The following is a 24,589-nucleotide window of genomic DNA, read 5'->3' on the forward strand; positions in this document are numbered from 1 at the left end:
CAGAGAAACCCTGTCTCGAAAAACCAAAAAAAAAAAAAAAAAAAAAAAAAGAAAGAAACTAAACACAAAAACTAATACATTTAAAAAATAAAATGTAGTATTTTATCATGTATCAAGCTTTCTAAATGTCAGATAGTTTACAAAGCATTTTATGTAAATTATTTAAATTCTCCATTTAGCGGGCTGTGGTGGCGCACGAAGCCTTTGATTCCAGCACTCCAAGGGACAGGCAGGCAAATCTCTGAGTTCAAAGACAGCCTGGTTTACAGTACAAGTTCCAGGACAGCCAGGGCTACACAGAGAAAACCCTGTGTGTGGGGGTTGGGGTCTCCATTTCACTATAAAGTGAGTGTTACTGTTATTCCCATTTAAAAGCACTAAGAAGTTAACTACCAGGAGCTGGCAAAGTGGTTCCAAAGGTACCAGGTTCAAGACGTTTCTTTTCTTTTCTTTCTTTCTTTTTTTTTTTTGAGACAAGGTTTCTCTGAATTGCCTGGCTAGGACTGCAGTTCCAGGAGATTCAATGCTCTCCAAAGCAATGTATCCACACTGTGCACACACAAAACACCCAGAAATATAAAATAAAAATAAATAGAACTTAAAACAAAAAAAGCTGGACAGTGGTGGTTCACACCGTTAATCCCTGCAGAGGCAGGTGGATCTGAGTTCAAGACCAGCCTGGTCTACAGAGTGAGTTCCAGGACAGTGAGGGCTATACAGAGAAACCCTGTCTTGAAAAACAAAAACAAACAAAAGTTAACTACTGACTATAACAATTCAAAGCTCATGCTCTCTACTAGCTAATTAATATACAGGGTATATCTCTCCCTTGTCTATAAACTAAACACAATTGGTTATAACTTCTATAGTAGTCATTCTAAAAGTGAGAACTGGGGTCAGACTTAAAAATCCATTAATCAAGTCCTTTCTATGCTGTATGTTGTCATCTGAGTGCTGAATGTGTCATGGTAAAGCAAACAGCCTCTGCTGGGGACTACCTTTTAACTGGGAGTTAGGGGTGCCATGTCTCAGTAAATATGCACATATAAATAAATAAACTAGCATCTTATGAGAAGACTATTAAGAAAATAAAACAAGGTTTATATGATAAGAAGAGCAGGGAAAGGTTGGAGAGATGACTCAGCAGTTAAGAGCACTGCTCTTCCAGAGGACCCGTGTTCAATTCCCAGCAACCACATGCCAGCTTACAACTGTCTGTAACTCCAGTTCCAGGGCTTCTGACACCCTCACACAGACATACATGCAGGCAAAATACCAATGCACATAAAATAAAAATAAATTACATATTTAAAAAAAAAAGTCGGGCGGTGGTGGCTCATACCTTTGATCCCAGCACTAGGGAGGCAGAGGCAGGCGGATCTCTGTGAATTCGAGGCCAGCCTGGGCTACAAAGCGAGTTCCAGGACAGGCTAAAAAGCTACACAGAAAAACCCTGTCTCGAAAAACCAAACCAAACCAAACCAAAACAAAACAAAAAACACTTGTTCTTGCAAAGAAGCCAGGGTCAGTTCCCAGCACCCACATGATGGTTCACAACCATCCTAACTACAGTTCCAGGGAATCTGACACTCCTAACCTCCGCAGGTTCCAGGGACAGACATGGTTAACAGACATACATGCAGGTAAAACACTCATACACATAAAAGAAAAAAAAAATTAAGGGATGATGGGTTAGCAAGAGGGCTCAGGGGCTAAGCGCACTGGCTGCTCTTCCAAAGGACCCAGCACCACACGGCAGCTCACAACTCTCTGTAACTCCAGTTCTAGGGGATCCAACAGACACACATGCAGGCAAAACACAAACGCACATAAAAATAAAAATAAGTCGCCAGGTGGTGGTGGCCCACGCCTTTAATCACAGCACTTGTGAGGCAGAGGGAGAAAGATCTCTGAGTTTGAAGCCATTCTGGTCTACAGAGCGAGTGCTAGGACAGCCTGTCTCAAAATAAATGAATGAATGAATGAATGAAGAAATGAAAATAAGTCATTAAAAAAAGAATAAGGCATTTAAAAAAAAAGTGCCTTTATCTTACCCTGAAAGTTTTACATTTCAAAGCCAAGAGGAAGAGCTGTCTTTCTGAGGGGAGTAACTAGATTCTACCACTACTTTCTGTACATGTATTTCTCCTGTTCTCCAATTAAAATCTGTGAGGGTGTTGGAATCTGTAATACCACAAAATCCCAACTATTGTTCTTTTCTGACAACTAAATGAAAGTCAGCTAGCTGATTTGTGTAGTTGTTGGGTTGTTTTTACTACCATCTCTCTCTGAGGTCCTTCTACAAATTAAACCTCACGTGTACTTAGTTATCACAGTCAAACTGTTTTTTAAGATTTTTTTATTTATGCTTATGTGTGTGCTTATGCAGGTTCATGTGCACCGTGTGTGTAGTGTCTGTAGAGGCCAGGCCAGGGCTCTGGATGCCCAGGAACTGGAATTACAGATATCAACGAGCCACCATGTGGATGCTGGGAACTAAACTCAGGTCCTCTACAAGAGCAAACCAGTGCTCTTAACCACTAAGCATCCAGTCCCATAGTCAAATTTTTACAATAATTCCAAATATCCCCCTGAACTTTTAGAAGTATTCCTGTTAAACAATAAACACTCGGGGAAGAATAACTAGTTGACAAAAGCCTAAGAGTAAAGCAATTTGGATAAAGCCATTATTTATTAATTTGTAAAGGGTAAGAAGTCACATCACCAAGAATAAATCAGTCAGCCAGGCATGGTGGCACATGCCTTTAATCCCAGCGCTAGGGAGGCAGACAGGCGGAATCTGAGTTCGAGGCTGGCCTACAGAGTGAGTTCCAGGACAGCCAGGGCTACACTGTCATTTTGCCCAGTGTGGTCACTGAGGAGCAGCTGTTTCATAGCTTCAGTCCTGAAGTTAGTGCCGCATTATCTGCCCTGTTTCCCCTTTGAACGTCTCCATCCCCTCTTCTGTATTCCAATGTGTTAGTAAGTTCACGGAGATGCAGATAGTATTTTTCCATGTTTCTTGGCAATGTTTTAAAAACACAAAACATTTTTTTTTCTCCTGTGCTTCAGAATGGATCTCAGTGCATGAGCACTCCACCACTGACTTTCATAGCCAGTCCCCACCCAAGCATGAAACTTAATTATTACATCTAGAATATATTAAACATGTTTTTGGTTGTTGGTATGCAGCCATGGCTGGCTGCAAATTCACAGTCCTCATGTCTCAACTTCCTAGGTCCTACGGTGATATAAACAATGCACTGAATACACTAAAACAACTTCAAATAAGTGACTTGTACATCTGTGAATTATATCTCAAGGTATTTTAAAAAGCAGACACCTAAAAATTTAACACATTCAAAACTAAATTTCTGGGCTGGAGAGATGGCTCAGAGGTTAAGAGCACTGCTTGTTCTCCCAGAGGTCCTGAGTTCAATTCCCAGCAACCACATGGTGGCTCACAACCATCTGTAATCAGATCTGGTGCCCTCTTCTGGCCTGCAGGGATATGTGCAGACAGAGCACTGTATACATAATAAATCAATCTTTAAAAAAAAAACAAAAAACTAAATTTCTGATCTACCTTTCCAAAGCTGCTCCACCTGCGACCTTCACCAGCAGTCACTAACTCTTTGTAGTCACTGAGGCAAAAATCAGTCATTCAGACTAGTCTTCTTGCCCCACACTGAATCCATCCAAAAATCCATCCAAAAGTATGTCATAACTTGTATGAAAAGTATTTTATGAAACCCATCACTACTTACAATGAATATATACCAATAAGATACAAGTAATAAGTAAATATTGTTGGCCAGGTGTCGTGACTCACTCAGCTTTCAGGAAGCTGAGACAAGAAGACTGATGTAAGTTTGAGGCCAGTCTGGGCTACATGGTGAGTTCAGGGCCAGCCTGGGCTATATAACAATATTAATTCAAATAAAGATCTGGTTGGATCTACCTGGAAAACACAAGATCACTTTTCATCACCTCTCACCACAAGCTGATCTACATCATACACATTTTACAACAGATTACACTAGTCAGCTAACTAACTGCTGTCCTTGTTTCTGCAGCAACCAGAAGAACCTTTAAAAACAACAACAAAAAAAAACCTCTTCATGAGGGATTGGAGAGATGGCTCAGTGGTTAAGACTGCTTGCTGCTCTTCCAGGACCCGAATTCAGATCCCAACGCCCACGTGAGGTAGCTCACAACCTTCTAAAACTCTAGCTCTGATGGATCTGATATTTTCCTTTGGCTTCCATGGGTACATTCACGCACAGGCACACTAAGACACATTCATACTCACATACATAAATAATAAACCTTTTGGTTGTTGTTTTTTGTTTTTTCGAGACAGGGTTTCTCTGTATAGCTTTGCGCCTTTCCTGGAACCCACTCTGTAGCCCAGGCCTGCCTCAGCCTCCCAAGTGCTGGGATTAAAGGCGTGCACCACCACCGCCCGGCTTAATAAAGAAGATCTTTGATCTATTTATTGCCCCTGTACCCTCTCTCCCATCATAAACTGCACTATTGGCTAATAAAGCTCCATCTTAACTGTTTTCCAGCCACAAATGTTTTCTTATTGTTCCTTTAATTCACAAGGCATACTCTAGCCTCAGGAAGTTAGTGTTTTTCTGTTCTTTTGGCTTTTAACATTTTTTAACAGATTCTTTTTTTTAAGATGCATTTATTTATTATCTATACAGTGTTCTGCCTGCATGTCTGCCTGCACTCCAGAAGAGGGCGCCAGATCTCATTATAGATGGTTGTGAGCCACCATGTGATTGCTAGGAATTGCACTCAGGACCTCTGGAAGAGCAGTAGGTACTCTTAACCTTTGAACCATCTCTCCAATCTAGCTTTTACCATTTTTTTATTATCTATTTATTTTGTAGGCATATGTGTGCCATGGTACATATAATAAGGACAGCCCACAGGAGTCAGTTCTCCCCTTCTACCATGAGGGTCCTGGGGACAGAACTCAGGTGGCCAGACCTGGTGGCAAGCACCTTTACCAACTGAGCCATCTCCTGACTACACTGTCCAGTGCCTTGCCTTTCTACTCCACTGTTACCTTCTCAGTTTCCTTACCACTAATCTGACACTCCAACCCCTAACACCCTGTATTCCCTATTTCTGCTTTGTAGCATTTGTCACCCTCTAACACCCAGTTCTAACAGACTGAATTAGTCCTTTACTCACTTTATCTCTGTCTGAAGGAAAACGCCATGCCCACTGTGTTCGCCTATGCCCTCAGTGCCCAGACAGTACCTGGCACAACAGGTGTCCGTCCCGTAAATATTTGCTGATGGGTAACAGGTGCAGGAGTGCAGTGAGAGGGAGGAATAAATCTTCTGTTCCACGGCACAGTAAGGTGACTACCTATACCCGACAACAACTAACTGCATTTCAAAACAGCTCACCTAAGTTCTGTTCTTCTTTACAGATTCATTTTTATTGTTTATATATCTGTGTCTATGTGAACGTACATGCACTTGAGTGTGCTGGTGCCCACAGAAGCCAGAAGAGGGCATCAGCCCCCTTGGCTGAGTTGTAAGTGTTTGTGAGATGCCCAATATAGTTTCTGTGATCCAAACTTTGTTTTCATGATAGAGCAACAAATGCTCTGAACTGCTGAGCCAACTTTCCAGCCTCTTGTTGAGGATTATCAATGTTCCAAACACAAAGAAATGTCTGAGGTATCATCACATAAGCAACTACCCTTATTTATTCATTACCTACTATATGAACATACTGAAATGTCACACTGTACCCATAAATTTGTACAATTATTATCTATCAATTAAAATTGAGCCAGATGGTGGTGGCATACTCTTGCGGGCCGCAAGAATATATTATAGCTATTCAGCTGTATATTAAAGCTAGAAATTATACCTAGAAATTTCAAGGTATAGCTTTAATACAGCTGAATCTCTATAATATTTTCTTGCGGCTCGCAAGAGCGCACACCTTTAATCCCAGCACTTGGGAGGCAGAGGCAGGCAGATCTGTGAGTTCCAGGCTAGGCTTTACACAGAGAAATTCTGTCTCGAAAATCAAAAAAGAAAAGAAAAGAACAGTCTGGAGAAATGGCTCAGTAATCAAGAGCACTAACTGCTCTTCCAGAGAATCCAAGTTTAGTTCCCAGCATCCACATACATGGTATACATGCATATATGGAGGTAAATACTCAAACACATAAAAAATAAGATCTTTTAAAAATAATTAAATTAAAATACAAATATATCACACTATACCCAACAAATCTGTACACTGTCATCAATAATTTAAACGTATTGAAAATAATCATTGGAGTAAGCAGATGTAAGTGAAGTGACTGAGAATGGAATTAATCTTGGAGCTGGATGCTCTGGTCACTCCTCTCACTCTACCTACTTGGGAGACTGAGGCAAGAGGATCCTGCGTTCAATGACAGCTGAGACAACACTCCATCTCAAACACAAACAAAAAAGTACTTTGTAGTAATCCCAGCTCTCGGGAGGCAGAGCCAGGCGGATCTCTGTGAGTTCGAGGCCAGCCTGGGCTACAGAGTGAGTTCCAGGAAAGGCACAAAGCTACACAGAGAAACCCTGTCTCAAAAAACAATAAATAAATACATAAATAAAACCTCAGGACTGGAAAGAATGCTTAGTGGTTAGAGCAACTGATGCTCTTACAGAGGACCTGGGTTCCTTTGTAAGGTCCTATAGTCCACTTTGGAACCTGAAATTTGAACTGAGAAATCATTGCATAGATCCACACAGTAATTGTGATCCCAGGCTAGTTTGCGCTAGTTAAAAAAGCGAACAACAACAACAACAGAATGACGACAGCACCCGCACAGCAGCTCACAACCACCTGTATCCAGTTCTAGGGGTCACCACGCTTCTGCTCTGCAGGCACCAAGCCCTCAAATGGGGTATACACACACAGGCAGGGAAAACACTCATACATGTGTATAAAGTAAAAAAACTTCAACCTTCTCCACAAAGCAGTGTGTTTGAGGAGGTAATACTTACCTTGGTTTGAACATTATATACAATATAAATATATACAGTCAGAACATAACTATGTACAATTTTAGGTCAATTTAAAAACAAAAAAATTAGGTTCTCAGGGCATGGTGTTGCAGGTGCATGCCTTTAATACCAACACTCAAGAGGCTGAGGCAGGAGGATCTCTGAGTAAGTTTAGCCTCCTGGTCTTCTTAAGTCCCAGGATAGCCAACAGCACACAGTTTAACCCTGGGTTTTGTTGTTTTAAAGGCCAGGCATAGTAGTACACACCATAATCCCACCACTAGAGGCAGGAGGATAAGGAGTGTAAGGCTAGCCTGAACTGCATGAAACCCTAGCCCCAAAACAAAACAAACCAACCTCTACCACCCTAAAAGATTAAAATAAGAGACACAGTATCTCAACATTCTAGCTAATCTACATGGCCTAGGCCTGAATGATAAGCAAGTCATCAAGGGTTTTCTGCGTTATAGAAATATTGTACGCGTAGGAAAGACCATGTAATATATACAGTGGCTGAAAATGCCTGGTTTAAACTCTGGCTTAAATAACTATTAGCTCTGTAACCAGGAGCAAGTTACATAACCTCTGTTCCTGTTTTCTCAAATGTAAAATGGGTCTCATAATAACACCTACTTTTAAGAATTATTCCGAGGATTAGTATATTATTCTGAGTTAGTATGTATAAAATGCTTCTTAGGACAAAGCATGGAACACAGTAAGTACTCAATCAAAGTCAACTATAAAGTCAGGCCAGCTTCACGGTCTGGTCCACTCTGGAATCGAAAATCAAAACTGAGAAATCACTGCATAGGTCAAAGGCAGTCACTGTGATTCCAGGCTAGTCTGTGCTACAGAGTCAAAAAGCAAACAGCAAAGAAGGACAGCTGCACGTGTAAAATCACACAGGAAGACCACTGACGTTGACGACAAAGAGGCAGCCTTACCCTTTCCTTTTTTCTTCCCTTTCTCTCTCATTTCTTCTGTAGACAGGTCCTCCACTGGCCTTAATCCTCCTAGCTCTGCTTCCTGAATGCTGTGATTACAGGAAGTGCCACCATACCTGGTTGCCTTTCTATCTTTTGTAATTGTAACTAAAAATGGCTAAAGGAAGGGCCAGGGTGACTGCTCAAGTGGGAAAGCAGCTGGCCACCAGGCCTGGTGATCCCAGTTCCATCCCTGAACCCACATGACAGAAGAAGAGAACTGACTCCCACAAGGGGTCCTCTGACCATGCATGCACTGTGGCATGGGTATACCCTGGGCCTCAGGACAAATAAATACAAAAACAAAAAACAAAACAAACAAAAAAACAAAAAACACTGATAGCTGGATGAATGGAAGCCTTAAGAAATGTTGTGGTTTACAATTGATTGCTAATTAGACTTCTACTTTTCCTGCAGGAACTCATTTAAATTCTCACTTTGTTTCCTAAAACACATCAAACCACTCAATGATTAGAAATAAGATAAACAGGGTCTGGCTAAGAGTGCATACTGCTGTTACAGAGGATCTGAGTTCAGTTCCCAGTACCCACATCAGCTATTCACAACTCCAGCTCCAGGGGATCCAATTCACATACCCCCAGACAGACACAGATGTAGAATTAAAAATAAAAAATAAATCATTTTTAAAAAAAGATAAAATAGAGGTATTAGGAAACAATGTTTCACTTTTGTCCCACTGGTTGTTCAGAACATCTTCTAATTCACTAAGAGGTTGGTCAATTCTCTCCCCCTTACTGGGTGACCCCACCTCTGTACTCCAAGCAAAGCTGTCCTGTAATTCTCCTGAATGCTCAGGGTCTCAACAGTAAACAATTCATGTTTCTGTAGGTTAATTCTATACTAAGATACATGTATTATCTCCCTAAACCCAAGCCACAAATTCTGAGAGTACAACGCTCCCTGTAGATAAGAGACAAACCCCACGGTTTAAGTACTCTGCACGTGCATCTGTCAAGATGAAGCACTGGAGCTAAGATCCAAACCTAGCTCTAATTCTAAAGTCTGGGTTTTTCTACCTTTCCATACTGACTCTTGTTTTACACTAAAACTGGGAGAGAAAAATGAACTATAGAAATGATAACCTCATTAAACTACACCAAGTCCACATAAGAGCCACGTCCTGAACCAGCAAGTGAGCCATCCTACAGTTTTACTAAATTATAAATACTTTCAAAAACAGGAATTAAAAAAAATTGTTCAAGTTTTTTTGGGGGTGGGGTTGGAGTTTTTGGGGGGAGTAGCTCAGGTTGGCCTCAAACTTGCAATCCTCTTGCTTCAGAATCCCAAGTGCCAGGACTGTAGGCATGTGCAACCAGGCTAGAAGCAAGTATTTTATTAGCCACTTTGCAATATTATTTTGGCAAATATTTACTGATCTATATCAAGTGCTTGGGAATATAGAGACAAACAAGACACAGCCCTGACATTTGAGAAAAACAGGCAATAAAGATATAACAAGTAAATGCAGTAATTTAGCATGCAGAAAATAAAATGATATGCCTACAAGGTGTGGTGCACGCCTTTAATACCAGCACTCAGGAAGCAGAGGCAGGCAGATCACAATGAATTGGAAGTCAGCCTGGTAGACACAGCAAGACCAGGCCAGCCAGGGCTATATGCAGTGAGACTCTGTCTTTAAAAAAAAAAAAAAAAGGAGGAAGAGGAAGAGGAAGAGGAGGAGGAGAGAAGAGGAAGAGAAGAAAGGAAGGAAGAGAAAAAGGAAAAGGAAAAAGATAATAGGAATTAAAGGTAATTCGAAAAGGCCTTCCTGAGGAAGATATATTTGAGATGAGATCCACATGAGAAGGTGGCAGGATCTGATGAAGCCTGAGAAGCAGGCAGTACAGGTGATACATGCTCTTGGAGTGACCACAGTACAAAAAATTTAACTTAACTCTGCTGCAACCGTGTATCAATGGAAGGTTAAAAAGTAGAGGCATGAGCCGGGCATAGTAGCCCACACATTTAATCCAACACTCCAGAGGCAGAAACAGGTTGATCTCTGTGAGTTCGAGGCCAGCCTACATAGCAAGTTCCAGGACAGCCAGGACTACACAGAGAGACCCTGTCTTTAAAAAAAAGAGCAGAGGCATAGTATCTGTTCATATCACAGGAAGACCATGTCAGAAAATAAGGATGGTGGCGAATAGCTACAAAACCAGCAACAGGGAGGCTGAGAGAGGATGCTGCTGCAGGCTGGAGACCAATGTGGGCTCTATGTTGAATACCAAACCAGCCGGGTAACTCAGACAGAAGATGATGAATGTTACAGACAGGCCTAGAGGAAATCAATGGAACCTGCCTATGGAATCCAGGAAGCATGCTTGTGCATTAATTTTTTTTCTTTACAATGCATAAAGTCTGTCATTGTTACTACACATCGTAAGATTAGGATACTATGAAAACACCTCTGAGGACTTGAGCTATATATAAGGAGTCCAGTGGAAGTGCCTGCACAGAACTCAGGAGGCCCTGAGTTAGATGCATCATAAAATGAAGAAAGAAAACAGGTCTTGAATATCCAGCAAAGTCACTTAAATTTAACTGAGGTCTAAATGACTAAATACTGCATGTCAGAAGAAAAGGGAGAGGCAAAAATGGCTTCAGGAAAACGCAGAGAGATTGGGAATGCCCGGTATCTACCTCACAATTTTGCCTAAGCAAACTTGGCAACCAAACTCTGTCGAGACCTACGAAAAAACCACAGGCCTAATACACCAACTACTTGTGTCTGCCTCTTCACCACTTAGGTGGTGTGAGGCAGGTATCCATCACGTGTACATACCAACGTCCACAAATTATTCTTAGCTATTTTAGAAAGCTAAATTCCACTCTGCTATGACATTGATAGCAGGTTTTAGAAAGCCAAATGCATTTAACTGTATTTAAATTATGCAGAATGCACTTTTTAGATAAAATATTGCCCTCCTACTCTTAGTTCCAACAAAGGAAGTAAGCTCAGACACAAAACGGCAGCAGGGCAGGAAAAATTCTGGTCTCATTGCTGACTAGGAAAAAAAAGTATTAACTGTCACTTGTGATCCCACAAAGCAGAGACAGGAACCAACTTATTCTCCAAAATAATGTAACCATAGAGTTAAAACACCAAAGACCAACAGCAGGGAATGTAAAAATGCTTCCTAACTTAAAACAGGGTGGAAGATGTTCTCAGCACATCAGCACTGTTGACTACCATGACATACCAAATACATCAAACACTGTTTCAGAGGTCATGACAGAGTCAAATCCTAACTACATCATTTTACTGAGTAACCTTTAGCAACATGACATTTCTGAGCCCTAGTCTCCTCATTTGTAATTCCGTAGATTATAAAGTATATTATAAGGTTTAAGGAAATGGCTGGCATGTGGCAGATACTTAATGTTAGTCTTTGAAGGTGATAGCATATTTGATATTGCAGATTCTAATGTTATCTCTTGGCAAGAAATAAATGAAAAGATCTGATGATAATAGTAAACAGAGATACCTAAGCCAGTCTTTTTTCTTGAACATCCTTCTCAGCACTGTATTTCAAAGAACCAGAGAACAACTGTCCCGTCAATAACTTTAAATACAAAAGGTTTCAAGTTTGGGGCCTTTAATTTTGAAGTTTTATCCATCTGTTCACGAACTTGTAAACTCAAAAATATTACAGAAGCACAGACAGCCGCGCAATAAGAAACCTGTTAAATGGGTAGCACTGACAAGAGGCTCTAAGGATAAAAAGCAAACTAAAACTCAAATAAATATGTATGGAGTTGGGATTAAGGCTGCTTGGAATTTAAAATGTAGCCCAAGCTGACCTCAAACTTATGGCAATCCTCCTGCCTCAGCCTCCAGAATGGTGTGAGCCACCACGCCCAGTTTAACAATCCGTATTTTTAGAAGACCTCTTTTCTATATTAAAGCGGGGTTGCGGGGAGAGCCCCGCAAGTTGAAGATAAAATATATATGGGGAAAGTATTACATGCTAAAATAAATAATATGAAGAAACGTAAGACTTCCCATTTTGATTGCCTATGCAAACAAACTCAATTCTATAAAATGTACTTCAGGTGATTAGAAGTGGCCGGATACATTCTAGGCTTCAGTACCAATGAAGATCCTGATTACAGTTTCTCAGTTGTGTCTTGTCAGTATCCCCAAGTCTGTATTTTACCGCTGCAAACACAGGTAAAGAGAAAACAGGTGGCCGCCTCACAGCTCGGTTAAAGCTCCTATTGCTTCACATTCAACCTCCTTACAGCGCACGCCAAGGGTTACCCACATTAATCCAGAGAAGGCCCCTCTTCATACATATTCCGAGTTTCACGTCGGCGCAAAACACTGAATGGTCCAACATATTCCAGGGAAGCGGAGGGCTTAAACCCTAGCTCGACTACCAGGAAGCCCAGAAATCACTAACACGTCAAGGCCTGGAAGGAATAAACGGACGCTACACTTTCCGTGAAGGTTCAGAGACACCAACAGCACACCTTACAGGGCTCGCAAGGGAAACACGGACAGCTCTATGGGTCTAGGCCCAACGGCCCAAGGTCACGCCAAACGAGACGCTAAAAAATCCCAAGCCAGGAGCCCCCTGCAGATCAGGGCAAGCCTGCCCGGGAATGGAGTCCCGGCTCGGGCACACTCGCGTCCAAGGCTGAACGTGAGCCCTAACTGAATGCAGCGGCTCGGTGGGCAAGCCCCGGAGCCCCGGGGGCCGCGTTCCCTCCGTCTCCCCAGGACCCCCGTCCCCGGCCGCCCCCACACTCACATCTCCGGAGCCACTTCATCCAATGGTAGACGATGGTACTGTGGTGTTTCTTGTTCTCTATACACCAGGACGACAAGCCTTGAATGGATTCCATGGTGTTGGTCACCGACTGGAATTTTCGATCCAACGAGGACTCCAGGGCCCCTGCGGACGAGGCCGACGAGGAGGAGGCCTTACTGCTGCCTCCGCCGCCGCCGGCCGCCATCTTCCCGGTTTGCACAAGCGCCGCTGGTCCTCCGGCGGCGGCGGCGGCGGCGGCGGCGGGAGCGGGAGCGGGCAAAACAATCACTGCGAGTGCGTGAGAGCCGCCGGCGGGGAGGGAGGCCGGGGGGTGGGGACGGGGCGCGCGCTAGGCTCGCCTGAGGTGGGACGGCGAGCTGCTGGGCACGCCGGCGGCTCCCCCACGCTCCGAGGAGGGGCTGCGGCTTCCCACGGGTGGTCGGTCACTAGGGTTCGGGGGTCGTGTGTAAACCAGTAGTCGGGAGAGAAACTAGGCCGCCGAAAGCAGGGCCTGCGACGCCTTCCAAAGCGCCCAGCGCCGAAACTAAAGGTCTTATCCTTACGGCCCTCTCAACTCTCACGGCCCTTCCCTCATCCCGCGGGCCAAACTCCGGCGAGCCAGGGAGGCCTTAGTATCGAAAACGTAGTACTACCAGACTGTCCCTTCGGTTGCGGCAAGCTTTTCCTTTAGATTCTCTACCACCACAGGGGAGGCCCAAAGCTACCTAGTCAGGATTTTTTTTTTTTTTTTTTTTTTTTTTCTTTTCCTTCTGCAACGCAATAGCAGCAATGGACCAGCAAGGGCAATGCGCACGCGCGCGGTAGCCCCCGCCCCCTCCGCTTCCGTCTCAACCTGGAGGGCGGAGGGAGGCGTGATGGCACGGCCATCTGACCAATCAAGGGGAGGGTCGGAGAAGCGCGCGCGCGAGTCGGCCAGCCCTGCACGCGGAGGCGGCGCTGCATTTCCTGGTGCGCCTGCGCGTCAGGTCAGCGCGGAGCGGGCGGGGAGGAAAACCTGGCAGGACAGGAGGAAGGAGCCGGGGCGCCTCGGGTGTGACGAGACCGGTGGGACTGCTGCGCCCTGCCTTTCCCTTCATAGCGAGGTTGCCCACTTGGAGCCTTTACTGGCACGAGGCTGGGAAGTTCCCGCCGTTTTGTGGCCGCTGCTTCTGGCAGCATCCGCCGCTACCACCCCTAAATCGGGGATGTACACGCGACAAAATGGCTGGCATCCATCTTGCGGCGTGGTGGGAAGTGCGCATGCGTCAGGTCCAGTTAGCCGTTCTCCACGCAGACTCCTGGAGTAAGCGACGTTACACGCCCGGCTTGGGTATTCTTCCCAGCCAGTCGGCCGGCCGCATTCTAGAAAGAGGGAATAAGAAAAATTAAACGAAATTTCCCTGTGAAGTTTTCGAAGCGAGGAAATGGTAGTTGACAGGATGTGGCTTCATTGGTCGGTTATGATAGTCTCACAACTGCGTAATGCGCTGTAGTTTACAAGTCCTAAGTATCGCGTTTATTAGCATAGACTCAGATTAACCATTACATCTCATCTGCCTAGTGTTAATCTTTTGGGGAGATTTGGAAGTTCCTAAGTAGAGCAATTTCATTTTAATTATGCCTTAATAGAAGCGAGGCTTTTGAGGCAAGGAGCCTGCTTCATCAAGTTCACATTTAGTATTCATTAATGTCTTTGTGCCAAGAACTGTTTGAGCATTGGGAATATGATGGCAAAACAGACAAAATTCCTCCGGCTTGGTTTAATATTAGGATCAAACCACGAGTATGTGTCAGGGAGTAAGGAGTCAGAAAGAGGCATGGAATAGGATTAAGGGAGAAAGACTGAGTATATGAGTAAAATGGTGTGAACTAGTTTTTCAGAAGAGATACTGCCAGGCAGTGGTGACCCACACCTTTAATCCCAGCACTCGGGAGGCAGAGGCAGGCGGATCTCTGTGAGTTCGAGGCCAGCCTGGTCTACAGAGTGAGTTCCAGGACAGCCAGGGATACACAGGGAAACCCTGTCTCGGATAATCAAAAAAAAAGAGAGAGATAGTTGAGGGAAAAGGCAACCAGGTCCAGGCGCAGATGGGGAGGGGAGAGAAAGGCCTGGGAAAGAACACCAAGTGCCAGTTCCCTAACCAGGACTGTCTTTAACACACCAGGGAAGAACAAGGAGACCAGTGTGACTGGGAGATGGTAAGAAAGCCGGTAAGACAAGTGGTAAAAGAGGGCAGAGGGCAGAGGGCTCCTGTAGGGACTCTGAGCCACCGTAACCACCCTGGGTTTGTTTCTTGTTCCTTTTGAGACAGGGTTTCTCTGTGCAGCCCTGACTTTCCTGGAACTTACTCTGTAGACCAGGCTGGTCTCAAACTCAGAGATCCTGTCTGCCTGCCTCCCGAGTACTGAGATTAAACGCCAGTGCCACCACTGCCTGGCTGACTTTGAGTTTCTTAAAAGACAGAAATTACAGCAGTTTTAAAGACCTTAATTTTTTGGAGAACCCAAAACAGCTTGACCACACAACTGCCATGACAGGCTTAGAGGCCTATACATAACTTCTGTGAGAGGCTTTCTGGCAGGCAACACCCAGATCCAGGAGAGGCTATGAGCTGACCCCAGCCAGGGAGGGCCTGCATCTAAGGGGAAATACCTGACATTCCAAACATTCCCTTAGACAAATGTCAGCCAATCAGGGTCCTGAACCCTGGAAATCCCCTCACCCCAACCTCTGCTATGATAAAAACCCTACCCTGCCTGGGCTTAGGGCTCTCCGCTCTCACCACTGCATCAGAGAAAGAGAGAGACCAAGCTCCAAGCTTGAAATAAAGGCTCTTTGCTTTTACATATGTGATTCGGTCTCTGTGGTGGTCTTTTGGGGGACCCCAAGATCTGGGCATAACATTAATGACTTTGAAGATCCTAGAATAAGGCAGCTTCTCATTCTATACAATGAATATTCTGATGAGCTGAGCAGAAGCTTGGCATTGCAGATAGAAAAGAGCCATGGAAAGAAGAAATATTATCCTTCCAAAGGTTAAAAGCAGGACTTCCTGATGACAAGCTGTAACTGACCTGCTTAGGGATTTGACTATTAGCTCTTTCCTGGTTTCTCGGGAGATCAAAATAAACAACTTGTTTCACTTGATCACATGGAGCTTTAACATATGACTCTATTTGTTTTGGTTGACCATTAGCCTTCTGTAAATTCTAACAGTCTTTAACTGAAATAGTAAGCAAGCCCTTTTAATCAGGGGAGCACTGCTGGTGTGTGTGTGTTCATTCTTGGAGGCAAGAGGAGGACCTCGGGTTCAGCTCTATCTGTCTCTACTTACTGTTCTGCCTGTGGCCAGCAAGCTCCAACAATCCTCCTGTCTGCCCAACACAAGCTGGGGTTCTGGGTGTGCAGACACAAGCTGGGGTTCTGGGTCTGCCCAACACAAGCTGGGGTTCTGGGTCTGCCCAACACAAGCTGGGGTCCTGGGTCTGCAGACACGAGCTGGGGTTCTGGGTCTGCAGACACGAGCTGCATGCCTGTCTTTTTTCTTTTCTTTTCTTGAGAAATGATCTCATTTCATAGTCCTGCCTGGCTTGGAACTGTGTAAACCTGGCTGGCTTCAAAGAGATACACCAGCCTCTGCCTCCTGAGTAGTGGGATTTACCAAGTGCTTCACCATAAATGGCCGTTTATGGTCTTAACTTTCCGTTTTTCTGTTGGATAATGTAATGGTTTCAGAGGAATATTGTCGAATCCCACCAGCCCTTTAGGTTAAGTCTCCTGGGATGGAAATGCCAAAGATCTGCATGGGTTAACCAGGGGAGTCCAAGCCTTTGAGTAGTGTGAACAAAGCACTTCCCATTTTTACCATTAAAGCAAGCCGAACAAGAGGTGATGCTTACAGTTAGCTTAAGGGAATACAAGGACAGCCAGGAATACACCTGATGTTATGTCTTACCATCTTCAGTCGTGTGAAAAGAGCAGAGAATATTCCTCCCAGGCCTTTGCCCTTCCCACAGAGATGATGTGGACATGCCAGGACATGCCCTTGAGAGTCCTTGCTTTCAAGTGAATTCACTTATCATAGTTCATGCAGTTTTTTCTAGCAGGCCACCTTGTGGGAAAAACATTCTGCACACTCCTCCATCCCTAGTTCACAGTAAATTCACATCGATTTTTACACAGGCTCTCACACAAGATGTCTACAAATCAGACTAATTTGACTAATTGAGAGAATGTCATTGGAGGCAAAAGGCAGTAGATCCCCTGAAGGTTGTGAGCTGCTTGGTATCAAAGCTGGAACTGAACTCATACTCAGGAAGTGCAGCAAGTGCTCTCAATGGCTGAGGCATCTCTCTTCTCCTGCCTCACAGCCTTGTTTGTTTCTTTCCTTCTGTTCTTGGGGGTCAAAGCTACAGCCTTTCCCATGCTATACCCCAAGCCCATTTACTTCAGTTGTTATTTTGAAACAGGGTCTCACTTTGTAGCCCTGGCTGTCCTGGAGCTCAGTGTGCAGACCTGACTGATCTCAAACTGTCAGAAATGCACCTGCCTCTGCCTCTCAAGTGCTGGGATTAAAAGTGTGCCCCACCATACCTTGCCAACTTAAATTTTTGTTTGTTTGTTTGTTTAATTTTTGAGACAGAATTTCCTTTGTGTAACAGCTCTTGCTGTCCTTATTTTGTAGACCAGGCTGGCCTCACATCCACAGAGATACCCCATGCCCAGAAAGCCCATTGAAATCTTAAAACTCCTATCTTCCCAAAGATTTGGTTTATCACCTACATTCAGATTTATTTAAGTTGAATATCCTAGCTTTTATTGGTGTTTTATTTTGTTGTTTGTTTGTTTTTGTTTTTTGGGTTTTTTTTGTTTGTTTTGGTTTGGTTTGGTTTGGTTTTTTTGTTTTGTTTTGTTTTGTTTTTCGAGACAGGGTTTCTCTGTGTAGTTTTGGTGCCTATCCTAGATCTCGCTCTGTAGACCAAGCTGGCCTCAAACTCACAGAGATCCGCTGCCAACACCACCACCACCACCACCACCACCACTACTGCCCGGCTTATTTTGTTTTGAAACAGTGTCTCATACAGCCTAGGCTGGCCTTGAACTTCTTAGCCAAAAATGACCCTGAATTTCTCACCCTCTTGCCTCCTACATCACTGCCTCCCTACTGCTGGGTTTACAGGCATGTATCACACCTAGTTTCCTGGTTCTGAACCCACCCTTTCCCTCTACTTATCAACCCTCAGACCCTCTGGACTCTTTCATTAATCCCTTGCCTTCTGAGACTATCATTGTTCTTATGAGAGGTGTTTTATCCAACTAATCTACACAGCCACCTGACTACCATTGTTTTTAACAGGCCGTAAGACTACCCAAGGCAGCCTATTTGGTTTTTGTTGTTGTTGTTGGTTTGTTTTGTGTTTTTTTGCTATGACCAAATATCTAACAACAACAAGCAACGTATAGAAGGGTTTGTTCTTGCCTCGCAGTTTGAGAGGTGAGTCCACTGTGGCTGGAAGGCTTGGAGGTGCTGATTGTATCACTTCTGCGTTCAGGGGTCAGAGGGATGGCTACTGATGCTCACTCATATTGTGTCACTCTGCTTCTTGTATTCACTCTGGGGTCCCCAGACCATACCCACTGCATCTCTTCCCTTAATTAAACCTGGAGATGCCATCATGGACACTCCCAGAGGAGTGTCTTCCGGAAGATTTCAAGTCTATTCAAGTTGGCATTGAAAATTAACCATTACAACCTCTCAATTCAATGTTTTTGGTTTACACAGTGATTCCCGATGTGTCTCTAAGTTCTCTATTCAAAAATAAAAACATATAGGTATGTTGGCATACACACGTAATTCCAGGACTTGAGAAGCTAAGAAAGAATTCTAGGTCTGCCTGGGCTACATAATGAGTTCCAGGCTAGCCTGGGCTACAATGCAAGACTCCCATCTCAAAAAACAAAACAAAAAAAGTGGGCCAGCAAGATAGAAAGATAGATCAGTGATTAAAACAGCTTGCTTGAACCTGAACATATACACATGCATACAAATAAGACTGAAAGATGTTATTTCTTGTGACTTACCAAGTTAAATACAAGTTCTCTCCAATGATTACAACCTAACTTTTCAGTAATAAATGCCTTTTCTCCCCTATGGTTTCCTGGACTCTAAGCATTTTTTTGGGGGGGCGGGGTTAGGATATCTCAATAATTTCCAGTTAGAATTATTCTATACAAAATGGTTTCTTTCCTTACATAATTGCCTTTATTCCAGTGCAGAACCAAACCCAGATCATTAAGCATGGTACTTCTTAAATACTTCACTACTGAACTATAGACCACAAATTTTCTATTTCTTTACAATATTAATTTTTATTTTTTTGTTTTTTTCAAGACAGGGTTTCTCTGTGTATCTCTGGCAGTTCTATTTTCTTTCAAGTGAAATTATTTGTATGTTTTTATTATCTTCAGAAATATTGACAATCATAAACTCAAGTTCTCTCTAGGCCACAGAATGAGTCCAAGGCCAGAATGGACAACTTAAGATACTTTCTCAAACTAAAAAGAGGACTGGGGATTATACCTACTAAAGCAGTTGCCATCACCAGGCAATGGTGGTGCATGTCTTTAATCCTAGCATTGGGAGTCGGAGGCAGGTGGATCTCTGAGTTTGAGGCCAGCCTGGTCTACATAGTGAGTTCCAGGACAGCCAGGGCTACTCAGAAAAATCATGTCTCCAAAGACAAAACAAAACAACAAAATGTGTTACTATCCTCATCCTGCCCCCCTTTTCCCCAAAGGACACGGCAGTATCACCCAAAGCTTGTATCTTGAGATTTTTTTTCCTTTTCTTTTTAATTTTTATTTAATGTGCACTGGTGTTTTCCTTGCATGTATGTCTGTGAGGGTGTCCGGTCCTCTGGAACTGGAGCTACAGACAGTTGTGAGCTGCCACGTGGGTTCTGGGAACTGAACCCAACTCCTGTGGAAGAGCAGCCAGTGCTCCTAACTGCTGAGCCGTCTCTCCAACCCCTGGAGTTTTGTTTGTTCGTTTTTGTGTTTGTTTTCTGAGACAGGATTTCTCTGTATAAAGTGTAGTCTCTTTTCAATTAAAGGCTGCTGGTAGCCATTCCGATTCACCCTCAGAACATGTCCAACTCCTCCTTGTTGTAGGAATTTATCAGAATCACTGGGGTAGATATTAGGACAAACAGCTGTTTTTTAGAAGTACTTTGACCTTGAAGAATCCTTGTGGAAAACAGTGATTGTTTGGCTGAAGGGGCTTTGCAGCCATCCCATAGCTTTGCTCACAAGACGGCTCAGGCACACCTGAAGCTCTTGTATTATTGTATGTTGCACATGATACATAATAAAAGACTAGAGTCATGGGGGCACGTAATGCTCTCCTTTAGAAGACGTGTAAATTGGGCTAGAGAGATGGCTCAGAGGTTAAGAGCACTGGCTGCTCCTCCAGAGGTCCTGAGTTCAATTCCCAGCACCCACGTGGTGGCTCACAACCATCTGTAATGAGATCTGGCGCCCTCTTCTGTGTACATAATAAATAAATAAATCGCCGGGCGGTGGTGGCACACGCCTTTAATCCCAGCACTCGGGAGCCAGAGCCAGGCGGATCTCTGTGAAATAAATAAATAAATAAAAATAAATAAATCTTAAAAAAAAGAAGACGTGTAAATTAATTAGGGATCTTGGTATGAGGAAATACTTCAATCAATAATATGCCTTTGTACATCTGTTCAGGGTTCAGAGAGGCTGAACCTTCCTGCTGCCACATAGGCCTCAAAATTTCATCTTAGAGTGCCTCCTTCTCTCTGTCCCCCCACACCCCCCCCCCCCGGCCCCCATGACTCCACACATCTGCTTTGGGACCTGAACACCTCCCACCACCACCCCGCCCCCACCCCCTGCCGAAGCAGGTCTTCCGCAGAAATGACTTGTGTATGTGTGTGGGTAAGGGGTTCTGGCGTGCCTCAGTACTCTTGTGGAGGTCAGTTGTCCTCTCCGTGTGGATTAAACACATTAGTGATTAACTCCAAGTTACCAATAATGTGTTGATTTTGCATTAAGAAATCAAAGTACTTCCGGTTTGGGGTCATTTAGCCAAGAGTAAGTCCAGATTTGGATTCTCCCCTTCCTGTTTCCTGTATCTTCCATCCTGTCTGTTGAATCAGCCTGCGTCTGTGCCTGCCTGAAGGCTGTCTTCTGAATCTGACTGTTTCTGAATCTGTCTCTGACAAAGGGCTTTGCTGTCTTTCCTGAACAGCATGGAAAGTATCACATGGGGAAGGACTGTGGAATACTTACCAGAATCCTTTACAAGGGCTTACGTTATTGACTCCAAAGACCCCAGCTGACCCAGATAACAATATTACAAACACCACTGTTTATCAAGCAACATCCAGATTTTGTGTTACAACATTTATTCATTTTAGAAAATTGCTTTCAACCTCTATTTTTGCTGCTTTCAGCAGATGATACACAGGCACTATGGGTCATAGGCATGGAAGAGTACCTGACTTAAGTTTATAGCTATATATTGGCTTAGAATGTAAGAGTTGATTATGTGAAAAATCCAAGGCAAGTACAGTTGGTTGTTATATTGTTCTTTTTTTTTTTTTTAAAGATTTATTTATTCATTATGTATACAGAAGAGGGTGCCAGATCTCATTACAGATGGTTGTGAGCCACCATGTGGTTGCTGGGAATTGAACTCAGGACCTCTGGAAGAACAGTCAGTGCTCTTAACCTCTGAGCTATCTCTCCAGCCCTATATTGTTCTCTTAAAGGCAAGTTAAACAGTCTGAGTAGGTTATCAGTCTTAAGTGACCTCAAAGCATATCATTAACTCTGGCTGTGCGATCCAGCAAAAGTTCCAGTCTCTTAGAATGTAAGAGATATTTTCATAACATTGCATCAACATACTTTCCTTCTACCATGTGAGTCCTGGGAATAGAACTCAGATTATCAGGCTGGGCAGCAAGCCATTTCGTTCTCTTTTAAAAACAAAACAAAGGCCGGGCGGTGGTGGCGCACGCCTTTAATCCCAGCACTCAGGAGGCAGAGCCAGGCGGATCTCTGTGAGTTCGAGGCCAGCCTGGGCTACCAAGTGAGTTCCAGGAAAGGCGCAAAGCTACACAGAGAAACCCTGTCTCGAAAAACCAAAAAAAAAAACAAAAACAAAACAAGGCCGGGCAGTGGTGGTGCACACATTTAATCCCAGCACTTAGAAGGCAGAGGAAGGCAGATCTCTGTGAGTTCGAGGCCAGCCTGGTCTACAGAGTGACTTCCAGGACCGCCAAAGCTACACAGAGAATATCCTGTCTCAAAAAACCATACCAAACCAAATAAAACACAGGGACTCTATTTAGCCCAGGTTGGACTCATGATCTTCTTGCCTCAGCCTCCTAAATGTTAAGATTACAGATATGACTTCTATGACTAGGGTTCACTCCTGAACATTCTATGTTTGGACACATGTTTATGACATGTATTCTCTTAACTCTTCACAATTACTAATCTTTATAATTTTTTTTTTTTTGGTTTTTCAAGACAGGGTTTCTCTGTGTAGCTTTGTGCCTTTTCCTGGAACTCACTTGGTAGCCCAGGCTGGCCTCAAACTCACAGAGATCCGCCTGGCTCTGCCTCCCGCGTGCTGGGATTAAAGGCAAGGCGTGCGCCACCACCGCCCGGCGTTATAATTTTAATTTGTATTTTAGTTTATTATTTCACATGCAAGAGTGTTTGCCTATATATATGTGCATTATCCTCATTCAGTGCCCATGGAGGTCAGAAGAGAGCAGTAGAGTCCCTGGAACTGGAGTTAAATATGGTTGCAATCCATCATATGGGTGCTGGGAATTGAACTTGGGTCCTCTGCAAGGGCAACAAATGCTCTTAGTCACTGAGCTAACTCTTCAGTCCCTGATCTTTACTATTTTAGAGTACATTCACTGTACAAAGCAATGGGTTTCATTTAAATACATCCCATGCTGCATTCCTAGTACTCAGAGACAGATGCAGAAGATCTTGGGTTCTAGGTCAGCCATCAAAGAAAACAACAGAAACACAGACAAGAGAGGCTTGTCTTTCTGTGTTTACTTTATAGGGCCCTCCCATGAAGCAGTGTTTTGGGTGTTCTGCTGAGTTTTGGTAGGAGCCATTCTTGTTACATGTTCAGTTGGCAACATGAAGTGGTAGGATAGGTACAGGCAGTTCTGTACTTCCTAAAATGGCTCATCATATACAATCAGATTCTGAGGTAAGGAGAATTTATGTATTTGATTTGATTTTCTTTTTTTTTTTTTTTTTTTTTTTTTTTGGTTTTCCGAGACAGGGTTTCTCTGTGTAGCTTTGTGCCTTTCCTGGAACTCACTTGGTAGCCCAGGCTGGCCTCAAACTCACAGAGATCCACCTGGCTCTGCCTCCCGAGTGCTGGGATTAAAGGCAAGGTGTGCGCCACCACCGCCCGGCTTGATTTTCTAAGATAGGGGCTCATGCTGGAAGGTGGTGGCGCACACCTTTAATCCCAGCACTTGGGAAACAGAGGCAGGTGGATACATACTGTGAGTGCCAGGACAGCCTGGTCTACATAATGAGTTCCCAGAATACACAATGAAACACTGTCTTGAAAAACAAAACAAAAATCCCAGCACTTGGGAGGCAGAGGCAGGAAAATACTGTGACTTCCAGGACAGCAAGAGCTACACAGAGAAACCACATCTGGAAAAAACCAAAACCAAATCTACCCCCCTCAAAAAACAATTAGGGTCTCACTGTTTAGCTCTGGATGGCATTGAACTCTTAAGATTCACCTACCTCTGTGGTGATATATTGTGTACCCTAATAAACTTTGCCTGAAGACCAAAGAAGCAGAGCAAGCCACAGCCACTACCTCTTACCTCACCAACTCCTCAGCCTGAAAGGCCTCAGCCAATAGGCCTCTAGCCAAATGAGCTTCCTCGGCCGAAAAGGCTTCTAGTTCCTGTCTCCTCAGGTCTTACATATCTTTCTAGGACCACCATATCACTTCCTTCTTAGTGCTGGGATTAAAGTCATTTGGTCTCTAACTATACATTAAATGGTCTGAAAATGGAACAATGAAATGAGATAATTAATGTTGATAGGATAGATGTAATGTCAATTATAAATATTATGTTTGATTATTTTTGTTTTATGATTTAAAAAGTTGGTTAATATGAGTGCCAAGATAAATGTTTTAGAAAAACTTGTTAAAACAGATCATAGAGATATTCAGACCCAGACAGAAGAATTTAAAGGAGACCCAATCTCAACATTGCATTATAAGGTTATGGAGAAACAGCCTAAGGCTTTCAAACAGCCAACTTTAATTGTAGAGAGCCGTGCACGGCCGTGCCTCAAAGATGGCGCGGCATCTGGCTTCTACCTTCCCGATGGCAGATGCTCCTTATTTGGCTAAGGCTAGGATCTGGCTTGCTTCCGCACACCTGGACCTAATCTGGCTTGCTTGCATATGTCTGACCCTAGCGGCATTGTCCACGTGGCACCACGGGGTTGATTGCCCAGTGGCTATAAAGGCTGTGGGCTGGCTCTTGAGTGCGCGCGCGAGTGAGTGAGTGAGAGAGAGAGAGAGAGAGAGAGAGAGAGAGAGAGAGAGAGAGTGAGTGTGAGAGTGAGAGAGAAGAAGAAGATGGCTTTCCCCGGGGTCAGAAGATTGTTCAAGGTTCCTGAATAAACTGCTTGGAGAAGAGCCTGGCGTCACGTCTTCCTTGCTGGTCGAGGCGGACACGACACTTAATCTATCCAGTA

General features: G+C 43.9%; 1 protein-coding gene across 4 annotated transcripts in view; it reads right to left on the bottom strand.

Annotated features, from left to right (window-relative positions):
• The window catches only part of Rprd2 (regulation of nuclear pre-mRNA domain containing 2), a 57,936-nt gene extending 44,391 nt beyond the window's left edge, over positions 1-13,545 (bottom strand). For 3 of the 4 annotated variants that reach the window (XM_052732046.1, XM_052732045.1, XM_052732047.1), the window contains exon 1: positions 12,787-13,544. In XM_052732046.1, coding sequence (XP_052588006.1) covers positions 12,787-12,991 — 205 coding nt within the window. In that variant the 5' untranslated portion in view covers positions 12,992-13,544. Of the gene's footprint in view, positions 1-12,786 lie in introns of all 4 variants that reach the window. The other variant, XM_052732048.1, reaches the window with a different exon arrangement.
• Between the last annotated feature and the right edge of the window lie 11,044 nt (positions 13,546-24,589).

This window comes from Peromyscus californicus, unplaced genomic scaffold (genome assembly GCF_007827085.1).
Source record: "Peromyscus californicus insignis strain IS unplaced genomic scaffold, ASM782708v3 Scaffold_9__1_contigs__length_137607984, whole genome shotgun sequence".
Lineage (NCBI taxonomy): Eukaryota > Metazoa > Chordata > Mammalia > Rodentia > Cricetidae > Peromyscus > Peromyscus californicus.